Source organism: Ambystoma mexicanum, chromosome 14, assembly GCF_040938575.1.
Source record: "Ambystoma mexicanum isolate Mex_15411 chromosome 14, UKY_AmexF1_1, whole genome shotgun sequence".
NCBI lineage: Eukaryota > Metazoa > Chordata > Amphibia > Caudata > Ambystomatidae > Ambystoma > Ambystoma mexicanum.
In genome coordinates this window covers 615,874,999-615,897,815 of record NC_090940.1, presented here as the reverse complement: position 1 = coordinate 615,897,815, position 22,817 = coordinate 615,874,999, and the positions used below count along the sequence as shown (strand labels likewise).

Genomic DNA, 22,817 nt, shown 5'->3' with positions numbered 1-22,817 from the left:
AGGGGCTGTGGGCAGTATTCCATCTTGGGAGGGAAGAGATCCATACCATAAACCGCAGGCCATACATACATCATCTGTAGACACTGTTGGCATGAAGGGTCTGCAGGCCACAGTCTCTGTTAAGGTGAGTACACCGGCCATATTGGTATTATGGGAGGGTTTGACAGCAGGGCAGAGCACCCCATATTCTCTTAGTATGGGCAGACGGCGTGCTGGTAGCGGATAACACAGCTTGGCTATCTCGTCATCTGTCGCATGGTCTTGCCACTGGGAACAGGTCCTACTGCTAATTAGCCCTTTTTAGGCGTGCAAGGTTTGCTATCTCATGACGTGTGCCGCTTTCAGCAGGGATGCGCTCCGGCAAACAATGCGCATTGTGAAGCAGCGAGCGGAGCGCCGCGACATCTCATGAATATGGAGCAACGATGCCAAGCACTTAACTTGGCCCACTGCGTGCTCCGCTTTATCTCAGATCCAACCTGTACTGGTAGCCTACTTGGCATTCTCAGAGGGCGCATCACCCGCCAAAGGACAAATCATTCCCTGCATCCCAGCATATCTACTACATGAAGGTGATTCTTCAGGTGGCAGGCGAGCTCTGGGATCCAAGGCCAATGGGCCCTGGAGACGGAACCTACCGCTTGAGGCACCGGGCGAGCTCTTGCTGTTGCAGCTGGATGGGCACCGGAGATTGGCACCAAGAGCATGTCCCCCTTAGGACTAGAAGGCCAGGTGGCTAATACCGGGCGTCTCATCGATTGGCACAGATCTCTCAATGGAGAAGTACAGGGATATAGAGCCATTCGCTTACACTACTTTGCTGGTTATAATTTCCATAGGAAATAGCTGTAGATTGCATATTACTTTTAATTCTGTGTTGGTTTCTCCTTTGGTTGCTGTGGTCCATTCTGCAAACGCTCTGGATTATTTGCACGGTGTGAACATTGCTTCAATTTGTAGAACTTGACCCTTTTGAGCGTGCTTGGGCCTTGAAGCTGTGTTGATCTGGTCTCAGACACTGAATGAACTTAACCAAGTCCTGTGAGACCAATTAGGTAGTTATGCCACTATGTGACATCATGGCTGTTCTCGCTGCCATGGCCTGTCCTGCCTGTCACCAGGCACAGATGGTTGTGCAGTTGGCTTGGGAGGCCTGGTGTTGTTCGGGACTTGCAGATTTTCTCAGTGCCCATGTGCCATTGGTAAGTGCCAGCGCGGAGCAGAAGAGAGATTCCATCTTGGTAAGCCTGGTCCCCCTGCAGGTGGTACCCCATAAGTGACTTCTGAATATTCATGGCAGGCTGGAGTGGTGAGCCGCTAGTTCCTTTCGGAGCGTGTTCAGGTGGAATGATGCAAAGCTGGGGTTACAGGCCTAAAGCGGCAGAGTTGAGAGCGTGGACGGGTAAAGTGGCGCAGTAGTGCGGCTGCCTGCTGATAAGAACGTGGAAGTGGTAAGAAGTGGAGTGCCGAAGAGCTGGTGGCCACAGGCTAATGGACGTGGAGCTTGAGTGGGCAAATATGGACTGGTGCAGCCCCAGGGTCGCCGGCGGATGGCCATGAAGCCCAGAGTGGCACATGTCAGAACGATGTAGAAGCAGAGTCGCAGGGCAATGTTTAATGTGGGTTGAGTAGAATGATGCATGGATGGGTTTCAAGGCTAAAAGCTGTGGGCACAGGTGTAATGATGCAGAGCAGAGGTCATAGGGCAATAGTTGTGAAGCTAAAAAACAGTCCAACAGCTATGGAACTTTGTGTGTACAGTGGAATCGATTCAGAGCTGGGGCCCATAGGCCGATAGCCTTTGATGCTCTGTCTGGGCAAAAGAGGGGTACTGCAACAGGCTCAGAGCCCATCAGCCAGTGAGTTTGTCGCCCAGAGAAGTGGGCAAGCTACAGAGCTGGCTTCATGCGCTGCTTCCACGATTCAGGCATAGCCTGGTGATTGGGTTGCCTGGGCAAGGAAGACCTACCACTGTTGATACGGAAGTAGAATAGGTACCCTCTTGGTTAACCTGGCTGTAGCTTCGGATTGAAGTGCTAGAGCGCCAAACTTACTGGACCATTGGGCTGATAAGTGTCGTGATGAATACATCTGTAATCGATTGAGAAGTATAATCATAATTGATAAGCTAGGTGGCTCCATTCCCTGGCCTAACAACGACACAAAGGTCAAAGCCCAACCTCGTTGCTGGCTGCTCACTTTTCCAAGGACTGGGGCGATTGACTTACACGAATCCCACTATTTGGTGCTATCTTCTGAACTGAAGCTACAAGTCCCGGCCCACCAGTCCTATGCCACCCGTGCTCCAGGCTCATTTAAGCTCTTCTTTGCCAGCTTTGCCTTATTATTGACCATGCCTCGTTCCCTTGGCACTCACTGCTGGGATTATCTTCTTCCCAGCCCAGAACCCCACCCCCTCCCCCCGAATGAAAGTCTTCAAGATCTTCATCAGTATGATATGATATGATATTTATAATGCGCTTAATACCCAGAGGTTTCTAAGCGCGGACCCGGGGATCAAACCTGTGTTGCTCCTTGTCGTCTTGTTTCCAAGGCGTGCATGTTGCCCCTGAGCTATCCTCCCTATGAGAGAGCTGAACCTTGAGTCTGCTGCCGTGGATACCGGAGTGTCCTAGCAACACACCTTTCTGGATTACACACCATCAGGGTCATTGCCAAACCCCGGCTTTTAAATGCAAAGTGTAAAACGAGCACTTTATGCTTTATCAGGGGGATTTTCATCCTATTTGGAGGCGAAGTGGGGGTATGGAATGGGATATACATTGCCATCGTTCATTGCCACTTCACCTTAAAAAGTACCCTGGTTTTCCTCCAGTAGGTTTTTCCATGCTGGCAGAAAATCAATGCATTCATAAGGCACCCACTGCACTTTCCACCTAGTAAGAACAGTTGGATTCCATGTAAATCTGTTGTAAGGAATAAGTTGCGTATCTGTAACTCCTGTTCTCCAGCATTGGTATCTTGCATGGATTCACATGCTCTTGAATATTCCCTCTTGTCGGGCTGGGAATCCTCAGTAACATTAAAGCAGTTTACCTTTACATTTCTAACCTGCTTGTCACTTTAGTGCTCTATTATAGTCATTTTGGGTCATACTGCCCACAGCCAACTAGGCAGGCCCACTAAGCTCCAGCCCCTAGTGGCCATCTTCAGATATGGCAGTGCACGTAATGTGGCAGTATGAGCCAAGAGGAGCCAGAGAGGGGTAGGACGGAGAGTCGCATGTGAATCCATTAAATATGCCAATGCTCGAGAACAGGAGTTGAAGGTTTGTAACTTATTCCTTCTCCAAGATTGGATACTTCATGGATCCCCATGCTCATGAATAAGATTATACAGCAGTACATATACACAACCAAACATGGATGGAGGGAAAGCTCAACAGAAGCAATCAACCCTCTTCTGGACTACTCGCCTCGTGCGGGTAGGTTTGCAAAACACTGCCTGGCCGACTAGGGTCTCCTCCCTGGAATTCCTTTCAACCTTGTGAAGGTATGGACAGACCTCCACGTGGCTGCGCTGCAGATGTCGAGCAGGGGGACACCGGACAGGAATGCTGGAGTCTAAGCCACGGCTCCTGTCGAGTTTGCTCTTGGCCTTCCTGGAAGGGGCCTTTTGACCAGACAATGGTAGTGGGAAATGCATGCCAACAGCCATTTTGCAATCGAAGACTTTGAAATTGCACTGCCCTCGCTGACCGATCTGAGGGCAACAGACAAATGGGACAACTTTCGGAACTTCCTTGTGCGAGCCACGTAGAACGTTAGGGCTCGGCCGACATCTAGAGAATGTAAGTATCGCTCCGCCGGAGGCAAAGGAGAGCCAAAGAACTCGGGCAGGATCAAAGGTTCATTAAGGTGGAATGCAGAAGAGACCTTCAAAGGAAGGAAGGGATTGTACGCAGAACAACCTTAGACTGGTGAAAATTCAAGTAGGAAGGCTTGCAGAAGAGGGCCTGCAGTTTGCCCATCTGTCTGGCTGATCTAATGGCAACCAGGAATGTGGTCCTCCAGGAGAGGAACATCAAGGAAGCTCTGTGTAGAGGCTCAAAAAGAGAGCCCATCAGCTTCAAGAGTCCCACATTTAGTACCCAAGCTGGAGCACGGGCAAACACGAGAAACCGTCCCTTAAAGAATTCCTACACCAATATGTGTGACTAAAGGGAAGGCTGACCTGAGGTGGGCGTGTAGCATGAAATGCACCTTGATGGACGAGTGCACCAAACCAGCATTTGCTAATGACAGGAGGTATGGCAAGACTTTTGCAGCCTGAATGTGCAACGGCTCCAGGCGATGAATTGCGCACCACATGGCAAAGTGTTTCCACTTGCTTCTTTAGCAGGGCAGCCTAGATGGTGCTGTTGCCTTGGCCAAGAGTCCTCCGCATTCTGGAGGTAGCAGAACGCTTCCAAATTCTAGGCATGCAGGAACCAGGCCACCACGTTGAGTGATGTTGGGTCGTAGTATAGCACTGATCTGCCATCTCTGAAAAGCAGGTCGGGGAGCGGGGGCAACCTGTTGTAAGGAGCCACCGACCGGTGAAGAAGATCTGAGTACCAAATTGGCGTGGTTTTCTTTACAGACCACCGCAGGACCACTTTGACTCAAGGTTTACGGTTTAACTTTCACTGTCCCCTTCTCGGAGTTAATTTTGCTTACTTCATTTTTAATGTTCATTCGCTTTATCGCTTCATACAATGTACCTTTCATGGAGACCTTCGAGTGGGCTACTTCCTTTTGCATGACCACTCCGTTAGTATTGCTGATTTCATGCCTGTCCTTACTTCAAAGTTAATTCACAGGTCTGCCTTTCTTCGCGTCTCTCAACACACGTGTGCAGCCTTCACTTGCGATATAATGTTGCCACTCCAAATTTTTAAACCCCCCAATCTCTCGGGTCGCTTGCCAACTGACCGGCTGTGTGCGCTTCTTTTTTGGTTTGTACGATTTCCATTTCATGAGTCAAGGTTCGTACCACAGGCTTGACCTCGCCTCCCCAACTCTGCAGTTCACCCGACAGGGTCGCTGGCGTCCTTGAAACACACGGGATCTGGCCTTCTCCACGTGTCTTTCATGGCCTGTCAGAGGCAACGACTTCCAGTATGGAATTCTTGGGGATTTCGACCCGCTGCTCTTGTCCCTAGGTCTGTCGTTCTGCTCCAGTAGGTTTAGAACTTCGCCCTGGAAGTTCTGCTCATACTCGTGATCCGCCTTACTCAGAATGTGTCTCTAGGTTCTGCCTTTTATTTGTGTGAGGAGAGCTAATTGGTATCAGGTGCATGCACTAGGAATTAAGTGCCTGACTTTGCCTGACTCGATTAGCGGGACATGTCCAGTAGGATGTGTGAAAGTTAATGTTATTACTCTGTTACCCTCTTCCGGGTCCAGTGTTTGTGTTTAAAAAAAAAAAAAAAAAAGGGGGGGGGTTGGGATCTCGGAGAATCCTATAGAATATGAGGGGTTAGAAAAAACAAAAGGGGGGGTACTGCGTCTCGCCGTCGGCTGCCTCACCCCCACTTCCCGAAGACCCCTCACCCAGGTGATCCTCCCGCACTGGTCCACCCCCAGGAACTCGATACAAAAGCGATTGCCATGTCCTGACCACCTGGATGAAGCTACAAAACCATTATATTAAAAAAAGACAGTCACAAGGGATTAGCGGGTGAGACACCCTTTGATTTCTTGCACTATGCATAGGGAGCCAGTCAAAATGGTGGCTGAGAACCAGTTGACCTGGGCAGGTAAAACAATGCAGACTGGACATCTCTGTCAACAGCAACTCCCCTTGGAAAGGTGGAGACTAAGGGCCCTTGAACAGACGTCGACGATGCAGACGTGCTTGGTGATGGCATAGGTCTAGTTGACAACAAATCAGTTCGAGTAGAAGACTTAGATGAAAATTTGGCCGTCGACGAAGTGGTCGACAGGACTGAAGCAATGAGTTTGATTGCCGATGTTGTCTTGGTTGTCGATGAGGTTCGATGAGTAGTTGATGTGATGATGGTCGACTGGATCTTTGACGACGATGGCATAGATGTAGGAACTGTAGACGTGGGTGAGGGTCACTTTTCTGAAGAGTGCTTGGATGACGAAGCGGCCTTAGGCATAAATTACATTGTCAACGAGGGAGCAGCACGAGTGTGCGATACATGTCCCTTTTTTCACTGCCTTCACACAGGAAGATTCTTCATGGGACCTCGGCCTCTTGGATGAGGGAGTGCGTTTTGTAGAGGAGCAGCCAAATGCCTCTGCAGGAAGTCCCGCCTCCTACTTCCGGTATGTTGGGAGCCTGAGATTGTGCCATGCTTGACACCAGCAGTTGTGACCATACCACAGAGAATATTCGAAAGAAGATACCCTCTGAGAAAGCCCTATCAAATGTATTCCCGAAGAGACGACAATCTGAGGGAGGAACTCACCGAAGGAATATGAGAGAGAGCGAAAGAGGAGCTGGTGCCATCACAAGAAACGACAGCGATGCACTAAGAAGGCTGGCTGAAGAGAATGCATGCACCTTATAGAAACGGATGACTACGTTAAGAATCATGTAAACTTTCATATGTGAAAAGAAGATTGCGCGTGTGTGACGCACTGCAGAAAATGCAAGCCGTCAATAACTGTACAGATGCACCAACGCAAGTAGACTAAGTGATCTTAGAAGCTGGCTTAATGTAGTGAATAGACTGCAGGCGGAGCTGCAATTGTATAGAAGCTGGACATTGGTGTCATGAATTAGTAAGCCCAGACCCAAGGAGAGGAAAGGCCGCAAGCTGTGTTGCAGTAAAGAATTAGCTCAGATCGTGGACATGAGTGCCGAGGCTGTCTGGCCTGGTACAAAAGTTGAAGCAAGCCAAGGCTGGTTATCTATTCTCAAAGGCAGTAAAACGTGAGAAGCGGAATCATCCCTTGTTAATGTGCAAAGAAAGAACACAATCTGTCCAATTAGCACATTTAAATGCTCCAAACTGGTCTGAATTGTGGTCTCCTGTCACGTGAGCCAAGGATGAAAATAGAGTTGGGCATGGACTTCTAGAACTACGATAGTGCGTGCCCATACTCACTTATTCCCAGAGACAAGAATACACTGCAAGGTTAAGTTCAAAGACAATCTTCATGGGTGATGAGAGACGTTGGGCTAATTGGGTGGGGAGGTAAAGTCATGTCCACCTCCTGTGTATGAGCTTATGTGCTGCTAAGTGAACCTAATGTTCCATACATGGCACCAGCGTGCCAACCAATTGTAGAGTGTCAAGGAGTCCCCCCCCCCCTTCTCACCTGGGTCCGGTGTTTGCTGGTGTCTTCGATCGCTGCCTTCTTGCGAACGCTCCTGGTCTTGAACAGCGCTGCTCGAGTCTCGTCTGGTTCCAGGTTGCGTTTAGTTCCAGGATCGCAGAGTCCAGGAATCTGGGAGACTGAAAAGGCTAGAAATGCCCAGAACCAGGAAGGGGGAAAGGGACAGGAGTGGGTAATAGCACTGGGATAAAGGAAACAATACCGCGAGCTACGAACACACGTCTGGGCTACTCTGCAATAGCATTGAGACGCGCGGAGCCGCAGAAGGCGTGGTCTATAAATAAATCATGCCACGCTCAGCGCATGGAGCGAGCAAGGGCTACGGATCTGAACGGCCATGTTGGAAGTAGTACTGAATGTAAGCCCCATTGAGACGAGGTCCAAAAGGGGCGTGATCTTGAAGTTCATGACATAGAGGGCCGTATAACGAAGGGCCTTATGGTTTGAGAACCAATAGTATACCGTGTACTTAATAAGTGTTGAAGATGACTTGCAGTAGAGGTAGGCACAAGTTATCCACCCGACAGTAGACCCACAATCACAACCTGCGCCTTATACAAAGTATACTTAGATGTTCCCTTTGAAAGTATGACAATCCCTCGTAGTTTATTCTTATTTGCCACGTAGTATGACGTCATTTATGACACATTTTTAGTATAAAGATGTGATTTTTTAAAAAATAATCTGTGCTGAGCGACTAGAGCGAAAGGTCCGTTGATGTCATCCCTGTTTTTGACAATTGATAATAAAACAGCAAACTTGGCCATCTTCCTGAGTTGGTTTGATTATTTGGTGTCAGAGTTATTCTGCATGCTATCCAAAGGGCTCTAAGCTCACGTTCTTTGGGTCTGCTGTGCCTGGCAGAGACCGAACTACGGACAGAGTCCCCAGCATCTTCATCCACCCAGGCACTAACCTCTGGTGGCGGGTCTTGGATAAGAACGACTGGCAGATGGTACGGCTGACCAAGTCGTGGTCCGGGTACAGACAGTAAAGACACTTTTTTCATGAAGATCCTCAATGTAAATTATTTTAAGGCCGAAGTCAGGCAGGCCTTGAATAGGCTTTTCTTCCTCGTGTCGGCCATCTCCATGAACTCTTGAAGGCCTTAGAGGGAAGATGGGAACTCCGGAGGCAGTGGAATGAGCCAAAACCTCACCACTGTAGGCGAGAAGCAACGCAGCACCAAACCGGAAGGTTTGATGGAAAAAACGAGTGAAAAATAGACAAAATCATTGAATTTCTACATAGAAAATTCTTGAGGACTCCCCAGCACTTTAAAAAAGCTGAAGATGGCCACTAGGGGTCGAGCTAAGGGGACCTGCCTAATTGGCTTTGGGGCGTTATGAACCAAAATGACTATAATAGAGCACTAAAGTGACAAGCAGTTTAGACATTTAAGGTTAAACTGCTTTAATGTTACAGAAGATTCCCAGTCTTATGACTGGGAATATTCAACAGCATGTGAATCCATGAAAGATCCAATAGTGGAGAAACGGCTTTTGCAAAGCGCAATTTGCAGGAAGCATTTGCACTTTAATAAAAAAAAACATTTAAACGGTTGGAAAGGTGAAAAGCAAAACCGATTTTTGCCTGTACTTTACTCTTTGCATTTCCACTGTGTTTTGGAAATGACAAAAGTGCACGGAGTGCACCTTTTGCATTTAAGTGCAAATGGGCACAGTCCCTATTGGTGCAATTTATGGGTCATGTAAAATGACCCCCATCTGTAAAGTTTGCCACTTTGTAGACAATTGGCTGACCTACACACCTTACTGAATACAGCCTGTGCTGAAGGGAGTCTTGCAGAGAGTCTTCTTATTTGCTTCTTCAGCAATGGAAGAGGTCACCGTCTTTGTTATAAAAAGTTAACAACTTTGTGTCCCCTCTAACGGCTTCAATGAGCAAGTCCTTTTTCTGAGGGCAGCAGGAGTGGACCTTTGGGCCTTTCGTACTTGGATGAAAGTCTGCTAGTTTAGTCCTTAAGCAAGCCTTCATTTTCTGGGTCATCTCAATTTAGCAGTTGGGGTTCACTGCCAACGTGGGCTCCCTCTCTGAAAGCTGGGCCCACCCCTTCTCTGGCTGTGGATTGGAATGGGCCTGGAAGATTCCTAAGCACTTCCTTGACATTTGCAACTCCCTTATTTACGGTTATTAAATGCCTCGTTCCTATTCTGGGAGCCTGGGGCAGCCTTCCTTCCTCCTGTCTGACTCCCCTCCCTTCATGTCCATGAATTTCCAGCGTTCATTGCGCAGGATTCCTGGGCATGCTTCCTTCCTGGCTCTGGTTTTCCTTCTTCCCCCAGCAGGAGTCTGCAGGATCTTTCCAACCAGCCCCCTAATTTCCTGGTGGGAGTCCCAATCATCTTGGCTTCCCTCCTGCCTTCAGGTTCCCCATCTTCCTCGATCAGTGATCCTTTGAGCAGGAGGGCAGAAGAGATGTGGACTAGATGCCCTTTACTGACTGTGGAACCGGATGAATTGGGTCCCAATCCCAGCTTCGCGACCGAATTGAAATTAGTGTGATTCTGGGCAAACGCCTAATCCCCCTGGACCTTAAATAGTAAATATGTGTAATGTAATCGAAATATGTAATAAACCAACTTACTGTGTGTCCTTTTTTCATTCTGTCCTCACAGACATACCTGTAATCCCAGACCTGGAGGATGTGCAGGAGGAGGACCTTGCGATGCAAGTGGCAGCTCCCCCCAGGTACAGTCATCTCCTCTGCATTGTGTGTTGAAAGGTATCTAGCATCACCTTGCATGGCATGGCCAGAGAATTGGTGCCATGGTGTCTCGCGCACCCAGCTCACATCACTATCACACTCTATGCAGAATGTGAACAGCGCTTGGGCCATGCCTCACTTGTGGCTTGGGCTCTCCCTCACATGTAGGACAGGGGTCAAAGACATCCGGTGGACAGCCATGGACAATACAATGCTGCATCCAACGTGGCCACAGAAGGAGGTGTCTCTGCCTCTTGCATATGCTGTCACTAATCACAGATCGCAAGGTCTAACCGTAGATCATGCATTGATTGACATTGGCAGCACAGTCTTTAAAGAAGATATTAGTTAGGTAGCACTTTCACGTCTATGTACACTCAATGGTCCTAGTTAACTTTGATGCAAACAATGTCAACACTGACATTCCTTTCATCTTTGAATACAACAGGCTATGTGCGCTGTACACCCCCATATAGATATGTTACACAACAGCCATCTTGGGTATTTGTAGATTTCTGGCTTATCCACAGAGGCAGCACCCTGCCCCTCAACACAGCACTCTATGTTTACAATAAAGCTGAAGAGCAATGAGTGGTCCAGTAAATTCACTGGCTGCAAGAAGCAGAAATTATGCAACTGTTTCTATGCCAAACACTCCACGTCAGGCTGGATCAATAGTTCTCAGCTGCTTCATGGTTATCAACACATTGCCATTAAAGCACAGAACTGCCTGGCATGAGGTTAGTGGTGCAGCTGGTTTGGGAAGCTTGACCTACCTGATTGTCCACTTTGGAAGCCATGGAGCGAGTAGAGGTTTGACCCTTGTTGCCAAGCTGGCACTCACCAATTTGCCTCGTTCCCTGCTCTGTGTTCCATTTCCTAAATCAGTATTTTCATGTGCATTTTAGGTCACAGGGAGGCAGTGTGGTGCTTAATGGTTCTACCACTACTCGAGATGCCCGCTGGAGTATTCATAGATGGCCACATTGCTTAATTGTATCCGTTAGCCTTTTGACATGGCAACAGCAGGGTTACCCAAGGTAGAACTGACATGTGTATGTCCAAATCACACTGATCCTTGTACTGACTAACCGGCAAAGGATAGGAAGATTCCTTTGCAAGTTTTTCCATCGAGGGAGAATCGGTCGACATGTTTCCACTGTATTTTACCATACATGTATGTGGGGTGGGTAGGTTAGGGTAATGGTAACGGTAGGGGGGGGGGATTGAGTGGGGGGGCTCCCCTGCATACATTTGCAATAAAGTGTTCTAAAGAAAATCATCGATTTAATTCTTCCTAGATGAAACAAAACCATGAAAACACATAGGACCCCCAGCAAGGTCATTCCAAGCTCACTGATAAGAGAAATCCGTACCCTTATTACCTTGTAATTGTAAGCAAATATATGTCCTACACACTTCACATCCAGCAACTATGCTGGAGCTACGTTCTTTTCTTTCAGACTACCAACCACATACTTTCTATGCCACTCGTTTGTTCCTTATTCCGCCTTTCACAGTATGGACTGCCCAGAAGTGTAGTAGTGCTCATTTCACCAACCTAAGTTGTATCAGCAAATGTACTGTGGAGCAAGTACCTAGTACAATTCCTGCTAAGCAGAAGCCGGGCTAAAATCATTACGTCCCAAATTACACTCTGTTTTGATTTTCAAAGCTGTAGTAAAGCTGATCCGATTGCTGTACCGGGGCACTTCCCGAAGATTGCACCATAATAAATGATGATTGGCATGGCAGTCTATTGGGTGGTGCCGACTTAATCTACAAATCATCTTTGACGTCACATACATGCGATTTCCAGCCTTCTCAATGACCTGTACCAATCGCGGCTAAACTATTACTAGATACTGACACAGTGGTACTATCCAGTTTATTATTGTTTCCCCTGCAAATGAGCCCAACACCCTGTAAGCAGGTCATTTGGATTTAGTATTTACAGCCAAGCCAAGGTAAGGTTCCTTCTGGATAGGGATTTTGATGTATGGGGCAACTGTACTAATGACAATGGAGCGGAAAGCTAATTGGATGTCTTACATTGAAGCCATTAGATATTTAGCTTCTTGCCTTGAAGGCCACAACTAAGGTTGGTTACTATGAAATAATAGTAACGTTTTCAGACTATTCATGATCTGCGTGGACCCAACCGTTACTCGTTACTCGATGAAATCGGTCAGTAAATCTCACCAGGGAAGCATTGAATCTGAAGGTGGAATCCAGGGTTCTGAAAAGACTTCGACCCGACATGGTCTTCCCCCCCTGAACCTCAAGGAGATACAAGGTCAAATGATCAATGCAATATAGCAGCATTACAATCTGGTGTGCGGTGAGCTTAGCATTTGGACCCATATACTTCTGGTATCCACACCATCGTTGCTGCGATTCGCAAGGAGATGGGCGCCAATAGGAGCATTGTTAATTAGATTGAAAGTGAGTTATTTTTGAAAGTGGGTTATTTTTGATAGCCTGTGCTCAAACGTCCTACGAAGGAACATCCTGATAAACCGTCAGCACTAGGTGTAGCTATATCGGGGGAACATTAAAACATTCATTGTCGTATTTAATTCACTGCTGTCTTGGGGAGGACAGACAAACGTGGTAGTGGCTAGTGGCTTCTTCAACTTTCCTGTTAAACCACACCCTATACATTCGGTTATTCTTGCCACAAGAACGTAGTGCCATCATTGGGTCAAGAATTCCTTATGCAGTTCCCAGTAACTATAAAACGCAGACAGTTTCACAAATTCCCAAAGTTTCTAGAACTCTGCTACAAAGGCAATCACTGCTAATTCCTGTTAAGATCGTCTATGTCCAGTACTCAAACAGCTTCACTAGTATTGGTGAAGCGAGGCCACCTGGTTGGAGTTTTACAAGGATTCATACAGCTCTTTATGTTAGGGTCCCCTTATTGAGAAGCCGATCAGAGTTGGCACTCTGGCCCGGGAACTTCACCCCGACAGTAAGAATATTTTTGAATATTTTGCAGTTGGTAAGCAGACATGTGACATCAGTCCTTCACTTTCCACTTGTGCAATTTATGGAGTTAATTGCCTTCTAATCACAATAACTAATCATATTCAGGCCAAAGACTAATTTCTTCCTATTCATCCAAATCCTGTGCAAAAATGAGCGCCTAGATGGTTTTAGCATTACAACCCTTTATGATGATGTGTGATTTTTTTTTAAATTGAATAAAAACATTTGAACATTAATTGTGTACGACACTATCCATTTTCTCCTGGTTTTTTTATACTGTAGTGCTTGGTGTATTGATTTAGGATTTGTCTCCTGTGGCAAACCTACATACTCCTTAACTTCTCACATTCCCGACTCCTTTTTGCCTTCAGGCATTTCCCGAACTTGCCACTCTTAGATCGAGTTTGAATGATTCTCTTTACTTTCTTTTCTTATCCTAACATGGAGACTGCCACACAGGTGGTATGATGGTTGGCAAGGACTTTTCGTCCTTTGTAAGGGCGTAGAAGGAGACTGCCACACAGGTGGTATGATGGTTGGCAAGGACTTTTCTGCCTTTGTAAGGGTGCAGAAGGAGGAGACTGCCACACAGGTGGTATGATGGTTGGCAAGGACTTTTCTGCCTTTGTAAGGGTGCAGAAGGAGGAGACTGCCACACAGGTGGTATGATGGTTGGCAAAGACTTTTCTTCTTCTTTAAAAGAAAGGGAAAAGGCCTACCTGTCCCTATTCCTATGAGAGGTTTCCCTGCCTCAAGCAAAAACTAAAATGATCTGTCAGAAGGGCTGTTTAATTTAAATGCCCATCTTCCTGTATCAAAATCCCTAGCCTGTCCCTCACACTTATAACTAAAGTAGATGAGGCTAAATGGTTTGTTGCCCAGGAGAATGTCTTCCTTCTCCTGGGTTTGTGATCTAAGTTCACTTCAGGAACTTCAATAGTTCTCACCAGGGGGAATTACTCCCTTCCCATGGTTGCAAGTGTCCTCAAACTAACAAAAGAAAACACCCCCAAGAACCCTTCTCTTCTTGGTTCGCTGATGTATGTATCAGGGGCAATGCCTCCCTTCTCCTGATTGAAAACGCTCCTTTAACACTTGTAGTCAAAAGGCCAGGGGGAATGACTCCCTTGCCCTGGCTGTAAACTTGTCCTTACTTCCTTGACATGTTATCAGGAGGATGACTCGCCCCTTCTGATCCTCATTACAACGTGCCAATCACACTAGAGCCAGGGGGAATGACTCCCTTCCCCTGGATACTCCAGTGTCTCCTCTGTTCAATACAACATAACGTTCCAATTGTGATTGGGTCCCAGACCAAGGTACTTCTTCTTTGAGTGGGCAGATCTGGTTCAACCTGCCAAGTACTGTCACAAGAAAAATGACTCCTGTCTCTGTTTGGGCCTGGATCCTGGACCCAGGTTTCTCTGATTGTCAGTTGTTCTGTTCCTTCCAATGACGCAAGGAAGATTTCGTCTGATACACAAATAGTCCTCTTGACTCTTGGGGTTTGTGACCCTTCTCTGGTGGTCAGTGGTTATGACTCCACCGCTGACACGAGGAAGATTCCCTCTGATGCACAGATAGTCTTCTTGACTCTTAGGGTTCGTGACCCTTCTCTGGTGGTCAGTGGTTATGACTCCACCAATGACACGAGGAAGATTTTCTCTGATACATAAATAGTCCTTTTGACTCTTGGGGTTTGTGACCCTTCTCCAAATGTTCACCTCGCAGGTATTACACCAAGGACCACACAGAGACCCTCTCACTTCCCTCGTGCGCCCCGCATGCAGACCTGTGCCTCCCATTACCTTGTAGGGGTTTGCGGCACATCTCCGGACCTCGCTGGGACTGAAAACAGTGTCACATTGGCTTAGCTGGTCTTTCCTGTTCTCTCCCGTCCTTTCAGTAGGTCTGCGCCTTCCTATTCTTCAAATGTTTGTTTCCTTGCGAGAGACTAGACTGTTGCTCTCGATTCTGGAGGGTGATCGTCATGTCTGTATGCCACTTCTTCGTCACAGTACTTTCATGTTCCCTATCGTTCTCCACCGGATGGCAGTGCATAGGTTTACTCTCTACAAAGAGGTTCTTCAAGGAAGGAGAGGTTAAAGTGTCTGGGTGTGTTGATGTTACAGGGGCTGCACCCTACATGTTCGTACTCATCCCTGAAGGTGTTAGTCCCTCCCCATGAGGAGATCCCACATTATAGCATTCCCAGGTGGGGCTATTGGGTAGCAGCCTCACCTCTCTTCTCTCATGGAAGGGGCTGCCCCTCAGGGAGAAGTGACGACATCTAGGGATTCGTCACACATTCCAAAGCTCCCTATGCCCCACCCCGAGTAAGTGACCAGTAACAGCCCATAGATTCTTGGCCCTCTCAAGCGTCACTAATGTCGGGCAAAATGGTGGCCACTGTTTATACTGATGGTTTCTGTAGCATGAACCGGATGGAACTCCACCTTCACCTCTTGCCGCATTTTTCTCTTTCAGCATCCAAGTGAACCGGGTGATGACTTATCGCGACCTTGACAATGACCTCATGAAGTATGCTGCCTTCCAAACATTGGTGAGTGCGAGGTTAGAGCACCAGCGCATGTCCTGCAATCCCAGAATCATTATGTTCATTTGACCAGCAAAAAGTACCTAGTCATCTTCCGTCTACCCTTGCACCAGGGCATCTCATGCAGAGAACCTGAGCAAAGCTGACTCAATCTCCTCCTGGACAACAGTGATTGCCTCATAACATTTAGAAAGGGCCATCACATGAATCAAATGCTTGACTGTGCATTATACACAATGGATATCTGTGCACAACCTCGCATTCCCTCCGATTCCAGACCTGCACTGTCCGCTCCGACTGCATACACACACTTCTTCCTCAGATCTGTTTCCAAACTGAAGGCACTGCACTTGCTGCAGACACAGCCTCTACTGGTCAAAACAAACACACCCACCTACACTACACTCCGCCCATATCTACCCCAAAACCTCACACCACCATGCAGCGGTACAACACGCAATTCGCCCCACACACAAAACACAACATTGTGTACTCTGACTGTACACATTGTCACACCCGCTATATCACTGCAGACACACACTGACTTTGTTGCCTGTATGATAGCCTCCCCTGTCTTCTCTCTGCATACTCTGCTATAAACACACACATTCCGCCTCCTTTGCTGCATGCAGAATGCAGACACTTTCACTTCACACACTCCTCACAGTGCAGGTGCACCACATTTCATCTCCTGGACTTAATACCACCACACTAAACCTTTGGTAGTCTGCTGCATGCTCTGGTCTGCAGACACATTGTATTTCCCCCTCCGGTCCTAATGCAGACAGAAATAACACTGCCCCCTCATACTGTGGACAAGCATGGCATTGCCCCCTTGAGTCTTACTGTGGACACACATGGCACTGTCATTTTGGCTCTTACTGCAGACACATATTGCCCGCTCGAGTCTGACTTAATAGTCCACTTATTGCCTCCTCTGATATCTGACTGCAGACACATTTCTCTCTCTTTATTCAAATTGCAGGCACACACTGAATCCTCACACTGTCCCCTGGTCATCCTGCATGCGCACATACTTTCATGGTCCTCTGTTTTCTATGGGCCTACACTGCCTTCTGTACTCTATAATAGCCAGTCCACACCGCCCTCCCCTGCTCTAGATGACTATAGACACAAACTGCTTCCTCTGGTTACTAACTACACGCAAGGATCAAGTTCAAGACCCTCTGCATCCTCCACAAGGCTTTCTGGGGCCTAGAACCACACTACCTCAAGCGCTCTCTTCCTCAACATCTCCCTTTACAAGCTCTCCACTCATCCACCTCCAACTCTCTGAGGGTCCGTCGCTTTTCCAAGCAGAGAGTTGGGGGCAGATCTATCTCCTCGGCTGGGGCTTTCCACTGGAACAGCCTCCCTGCCTCTCTGAAGCTTGAGCAGAACCACCTCCGGTTTCAGAAGCAACTAAAGACCTTCCTCTTCGCTACCGCTTTCTCTCCGTCTCTCCCATGCTGATGATCCATCTGGTCCACACACTAGTCACTTGGCCACCCTCTGAACTTGGGCCCAGGTCCCTGCTTGTCTCGTTGCACCTCACTCTGCCTCTTGGCTCCCCCAGCACCTTGTGGTCTGTATCTGTAACCCTACAGTCACCACTCTCTGCGCCTAAGAGCCACCCATTGGCTGCACTTTCCTTTACTTGCACTTCTCCACCCCCCTCTTTTTGCCACTTCTTCCCATCCACTTCCGCGATCTGAATGACACATGGCCTAGTAAGATCGTTGTTTTGTCCTCCCTCTGCCCCCCCCCCCCGTGTCTTGTTGCGACTAGAAACACTTGTGTACAGGTGCATTATAAATGACATATATCATATCGTACTGGGACACACTTCGTCCTTTGTCTGGCTGTTGTCAAATTACGCGTTCCCCAGTCCAGAAAAAATGCAGGTAACAATGGCAGTAATTCTAGCACCGCCATTTTTTCTGAACCGGGGAAACGCACGTTTCCCGGTGGGGGCACAGATCTACCGGTAGATCTGTTCCCTACTGGAAAATAAATGCCGGAATCCCCATCCAAGGGGACTCCATGGAATAGGAATTTACCAGCGTCTCTATCACCTGTAATATCCCAGTAATACCGGGATATCAGGTCGCGGAGATGGTAGGGGCAGTTTCCCAGTACCCCGCCGGAATTACCAGTGGCATACTGGGAAACTTGTAACGAGCCCCACAGCCCCCAATAGCCTTAAACTGCCATCTCTACTCTAGGACTGCAGATTTATGTCTGCAGGCTCACTGCCTGCTCCGGCCGTACACCGCCTCCTTTGCTATCTGATTGCATATGCAGTGCTTGCCGATGTAAATGGTGTATATGTTCTTTTTTTCCAGGATGGGGACATTGACTTGAAGCTGCTCACCAAAGTGCTTGCTCCTGAACACGAGGTCCGAGAGGTAAGTGGTGTGCGCGCAGGTAGAGCTGTCTGTGTAGCAGCGTGTATGAAGCCCTAACCAAGATGCTTTGCTACCTAATGGGCCGTCAGTCTTTTAGGGGCAAATCCATGCTATTCTTTACATAACAACAGGTATTGCTGAAATTCGTTAATCAAGCCTTAGATTGACGTTTCCTCCTCCTATAAGGGACAGTCCTGTTGGATACCGACAGGCTCCATTATTTCTCAATGTCCCCTTCACTGTAAATGGTAAGGCCCATGCACTGTGGTTTCTGCCCCACAATTACAATGTAGCGAGTAACTTTGTGGTAGGTTTCATCAGGAAGGAAACATAAAAAGAGATATGTAGAGATGGGGGTAGTGGGGTACGGATGTGGAAGAGGAAGTAGGTGGAGGTCTCCTTCCATTAAAGGAAAAAACAAAAAGAAAAACCCCACAGTGAAATCTACCACCAACTGACTTAGGACTTTGTAGTTTGGGATATGAAATAATGTACATCATGTCCAATATATGCACACAGAGATCGTTATTGACCTTGTCGCAGCCAATCGGAATGTTCAGAGTGCATTCAATAACTACTGGTATTGACCCTTCTCTAACTTATGGCCCTCAACTTTGCCTCAAGCCATAACTTGGTGGCGGGTCCATTACCCCATGATAATGACCCCTCCCTCGGTCTACAAGGGTATATTATTTACTTGCCTTCAAATGGACAGAGTCTCTTGATCCTTGAATCATTGCCCTCTGGCATATCAAAGGCCGACATGATGGCTCATCTTTGGACTCCATTTCATCTCCTTCAACCAAAGCTCTGGCTGAACAAGCAACACCATATTGCGTACCTATAGCCTCTGGTGGGAATTCTGTACACCTGGGACTTGGGCCAATGGAGCCTCTTTTCAGTTAGTGGTGCCACCCATCATCCTGAACCTCATAAAGAAGTGCTGGCCCTGGGAGTGAAGCCCTAACTCATTGTTGTACAATCCAGACAAGCACCTACTCTCCCTGTATATGTGTTGGAACAAGGAGCCCCTTACAAAACCTGATATGTGATTTGCCCCATGTTTGCCTTTCCGCCCACTTGCCAAATCCGGGACACACCCTGTACCCGCCCCACACCCCAGACTGTCCACGTTCTCTCTCCATTTATGCTGGACATCTTGCATGGGACACGTCCTCTTTGGAATGCATGGAGTGGGCCACAATATTAATTTAAGCAAAAACTTTTTCTTCAGTGTCTCATTTCGGGAGGCATTCAAGGCATACATGCCCAGGCAATCTGCAGGATCCAACATTAACAGCAGAGATTCTGCCCAAAACTGAAATCCCACGCTTTGCAGTTGCATATTTCTGATGCACAGACCCGAGCACCCAGTCTTTTAAAAAAAAAATATATATATATATGTCCTTGCTAGTTGGGATCAGGATAGCCAGTGTTTCCATCAGTGGTGAGATGTGATTTAAGACAGTTGGATCTTGACCATCGTAAAGCTGGGTTACTCTTTGAGGTTTCTGTAAATTGCATCTTCTTTGCCGCCTTGTTAACAGCAGAGGATCCCTGACTACTCCTCCAGAATAAAAAACCTTTATCTAGATGTGATTGAGGAACTTCTAGAACATCAAAGAGGTCTGGGCTTTTATTCCTGATGGTTCAAAAAACTCGGGGGCATAAATCCAAATCTGGGCTTGTTGTTTTCAATTAATTTCCTGCTGTTGGAAACTTTCCTCATGGTGGGCATTCCAGACTTCTTTAAGTCCCCACAAATAGAGGATTGGTAGAGTCTGTCGCGCTACATGGTGGTTATTTTCATATCGGGAAAGAATATTGGAAGTTCCTGAGGCTCTCAATGGAAGGTTGACATCTTCACTAGCAATGTCATTCCTCCGGCGGAGGGGAGTAGAGGGGAGTGAGGAACTTGATCAGGATCAAACAGAAAACACCACCTTGATGTTTACCTTAGCCTGGCACTCTCTCTTTCATCCTCTGTGCTTGTTGGTAATCCTGCTATGGCACTAGACAGTAGTGAAACAAGTCTTTTCAGTGGCTGTTCCTTTTCAGATAGGTTGTGATCAATAGGGAGGCAGGCAGACTGAGTCGTCATCACTACCCATGCAACTGATTACTCAATCGAGATGTCATTCCGAAAATATTTCTGCGGTGCGATCACAGTCTGATAGATCTGTTTCTGCAATCTAGATCACAAAGTGTCGGTCTTGTGAATCTAGGATGGGAACGGTTAGACAACCTTGTTGAATGCTTTTCTGCTAGATGGTCAAGGAAGTTCCTCTTGGATTCACAAAGCCAGGCTTTGGCACAGCATGGCCGTGACAAGGATTCTGACTGCTCTTAACTAATCTTGTCACTACAAGTTTGCCGTTACCCTGTCAGTAATTCTGTCGGGATACCGGCAAACTGACCTACCGTTTCCGCCGCCATATATCCCAGAATTACCAGGATATTACAGGTGGCGGAAAAGGTGGTACATCCCCATTCCATGGAGTCCCATAGGACTTCATGGAGGGGATTTCCGGGATTTCCGGTACCTGAAATACCGGCTGTTTATCAGGCCAGTGGGGGCCTGATTTACCTCCAGCTATTTGCTGGAGGTATATCAGTGACCCTCACTCGCAAGCCTGTCGTTTTCAGGTCCGGGGAAAGTGCTGGTAACGGAATTACTGGCACTTTTACCAGCATTTCCCGGACCAGCAAACTTGTAGTGAGGGCTTCTAGATCTTCCCTCGAGGGAAGATGTTCTGTCTGAAGAGGAAGGTTCATATCTTCCAGCCCTCATTACCTTTTGCTCATTTAGTGAGCTTGGTACTGAAGAGCAGAGATTTCTGGACCAAAACTTAAATTGTCCGCAGCCAGGAAGCAGTCAACTAGGGAACACAATGAAAGTTAATGAATGCCCCTCTGTCATTGGGCTCTGGAGAACAATGCCAACCCACTGAAAGCATCTCAGCTTGCATATGCTGTCTCCCCTCTCCATTCAATTCTTTGTGTGTGATCTGTCCCAACAAATTGGAAAGAAGGAAGAGCGTCTGGGCATTAAAGTAATAACTCCAACCATACCGTCCTATCATGTATATGCCAGTGTTATTATACCACTGCTTTGCGTAAAACTTGGGTGCTAGCGTTCGGGCCTCTGGGTAGCAAATGATGGGAGGCCGGCGTACAGGGACTCCAAAGTTCTACATTTGATAGCTGCAGCTCACAATGTCCTGGGAGCACCTGCTGCAGGAGCAAGTTCCGAACAGGACGGAAGAGTCCCTGAATCTCCATCGAGGTCCTTTTCTTACTATTGGTAGGTGCACTATAGGGCTATTGGGAGTAGGTGACAAAGTTGTCAATATGTTTCTCTGCAGTTTGAGAAGAGTTTAAGTAAAATAATGTGTGCTCTTCTAATTGCATTAAGTATGGTCTACCCACTTAAATGCACAGGCCTGGTTAAGATCAGGTTACTCAATAGTTATGAGCCAGTTTCAGTTCAAATAAATAGCTACAACCAAAGGCTCTCAACAAATTAAATTGTTTATATTCAGATCCGAATTGAAGTAAACCAGTTAACAATTCATGCTGGTGGACAGGAAGGGATAGTCTCCGTCCACCCAAATGAGGAGGTTACACATTGGCCTGCTAGCTGAGCCACCAGTATTTTGATGGAAGCCCTGAGGAGCTCAATATGAGATTGACAATCAGTTAGTCCGAAAGTTAAATATGTAGCGAAAGGTCAAGAGTGGAGCAAGCAGAATGCAACCTGTAGGAAAAGTAGACTTGAGTCTCCAACTGAGCTGGTAGCAGAGAGGGAGCACAAGGCGCTTGAGGACTGCATACAAGTAGAAATATGGGAGACAGAGTGGCCCAAAGATAGACTTCTTTGGGAGACCCAAGCTCTAAGAGGTTTGCAAAGTGCAGGTGGGGCCTTTGTGATACCCACAGCTTGATATCATCCTTCTTCTTCCGGCAGGAGGACGTCAGCTGGGACTGGGACTTCCTTTACACTGAAGTGGCTTCAGAGCTTCTGACCGAGTGGGACCAAGGACAGGTTGAGAAGGAAGAGACCACAAAACCAACGCCCCTTCTGGCATGATTGATTCCACGCTGCAGGAACAAGATGCTTTGCCAGCATTCTACGTGGACAGCGGACTTTGGGGGAAAAACTCACATTTTTATCTGATGCTTTAAATTATTTGTTGTGTATATGTGCTATAAATATGTTCTTTTGTATTTGATCTGCCTTGATTTCTTTCACTTTGACTAAATAGCTTCCCGGACAGAGAGCGTTGAACGTATACATGAGCCTGGCGGGGCTCATCGTAGTTCAGGAAGCCGCAGATCACCACATGAAGCTCTCCGTCATGCTGCCACTTCTCTTTAGTCCCACCCTGGGCTCTCCTTACCATCTACCAGCCATCTCCAAAAGATCACACAGGCCTTGCTTTTTAAGATGTTTGTTTTGTTCCTTGGGCCATTTGCTGATTATTTGTTACTATGTTAAGTATTTCAACAGCTTGTCAAAGGCTTAGTGCCTGCTGGTGTAGCCCAGGGGTCTGCAACCTATGACCCTCTAGAGGTTTTGGACTACGACTCCCATGATCCCTCATTATTGACTATGCTGGCAAGGGCATATAGCCAAAGGTTGCAGATCCCTGGTGTAGCCATAAACAATGAATGTGACTTGCACAGGGCTCCGGACCTCCTTGCTTGAAGACCTCCTGCTGATCAGTTGCCTCAGGCGGCAACTAGCCCCGTGCTCCATAGAGTAGAATGTCTTCATTCTTGTCCTGGTAAGTAGACTGAATGCCAAACGTTTCCAGCAC

At 47.4% G+C, this 22,817-nt stretch overlaps 1 protein-coding gene across 4 annotated transcripts in view; it reads left to right on the top strand.

The window, feature by feature from the left end:
• IFT43 (intraflagellar transport 43) overlaps positions 1–22,229 on the top strand; it is a 580,365-nt gene extending 558,136 nt beyond the window's left edge. For all 4 annotated transcript variants that reach the window (XM_069638039.1, XM_069638038.1, XM_069638037.1 and 1 more), the window contains 4 exons: positions 9,953–10,025; positions 15,520–15,595; positions 17,935–17,997; positions 21,965–22,229. In XM_069638039.1, the coding sequence (XP_069494140.1) occupies positions 9,953–10,025; positions 15,520–15,595; positions 17,935–17,997; positions 21,965–22,087 (335 nt within the window). In that variant the 3' untranslated portion in view covers positions 22,088–22,229. The remainder of the gene's footprint in view (positions 1–9,952; positions 10,026–15,519; positions 15,596–17,934; positions 17,998–21,964) is intronic.
• Positions 22,230–22,817: the final 588 nt, after the last annotated feature.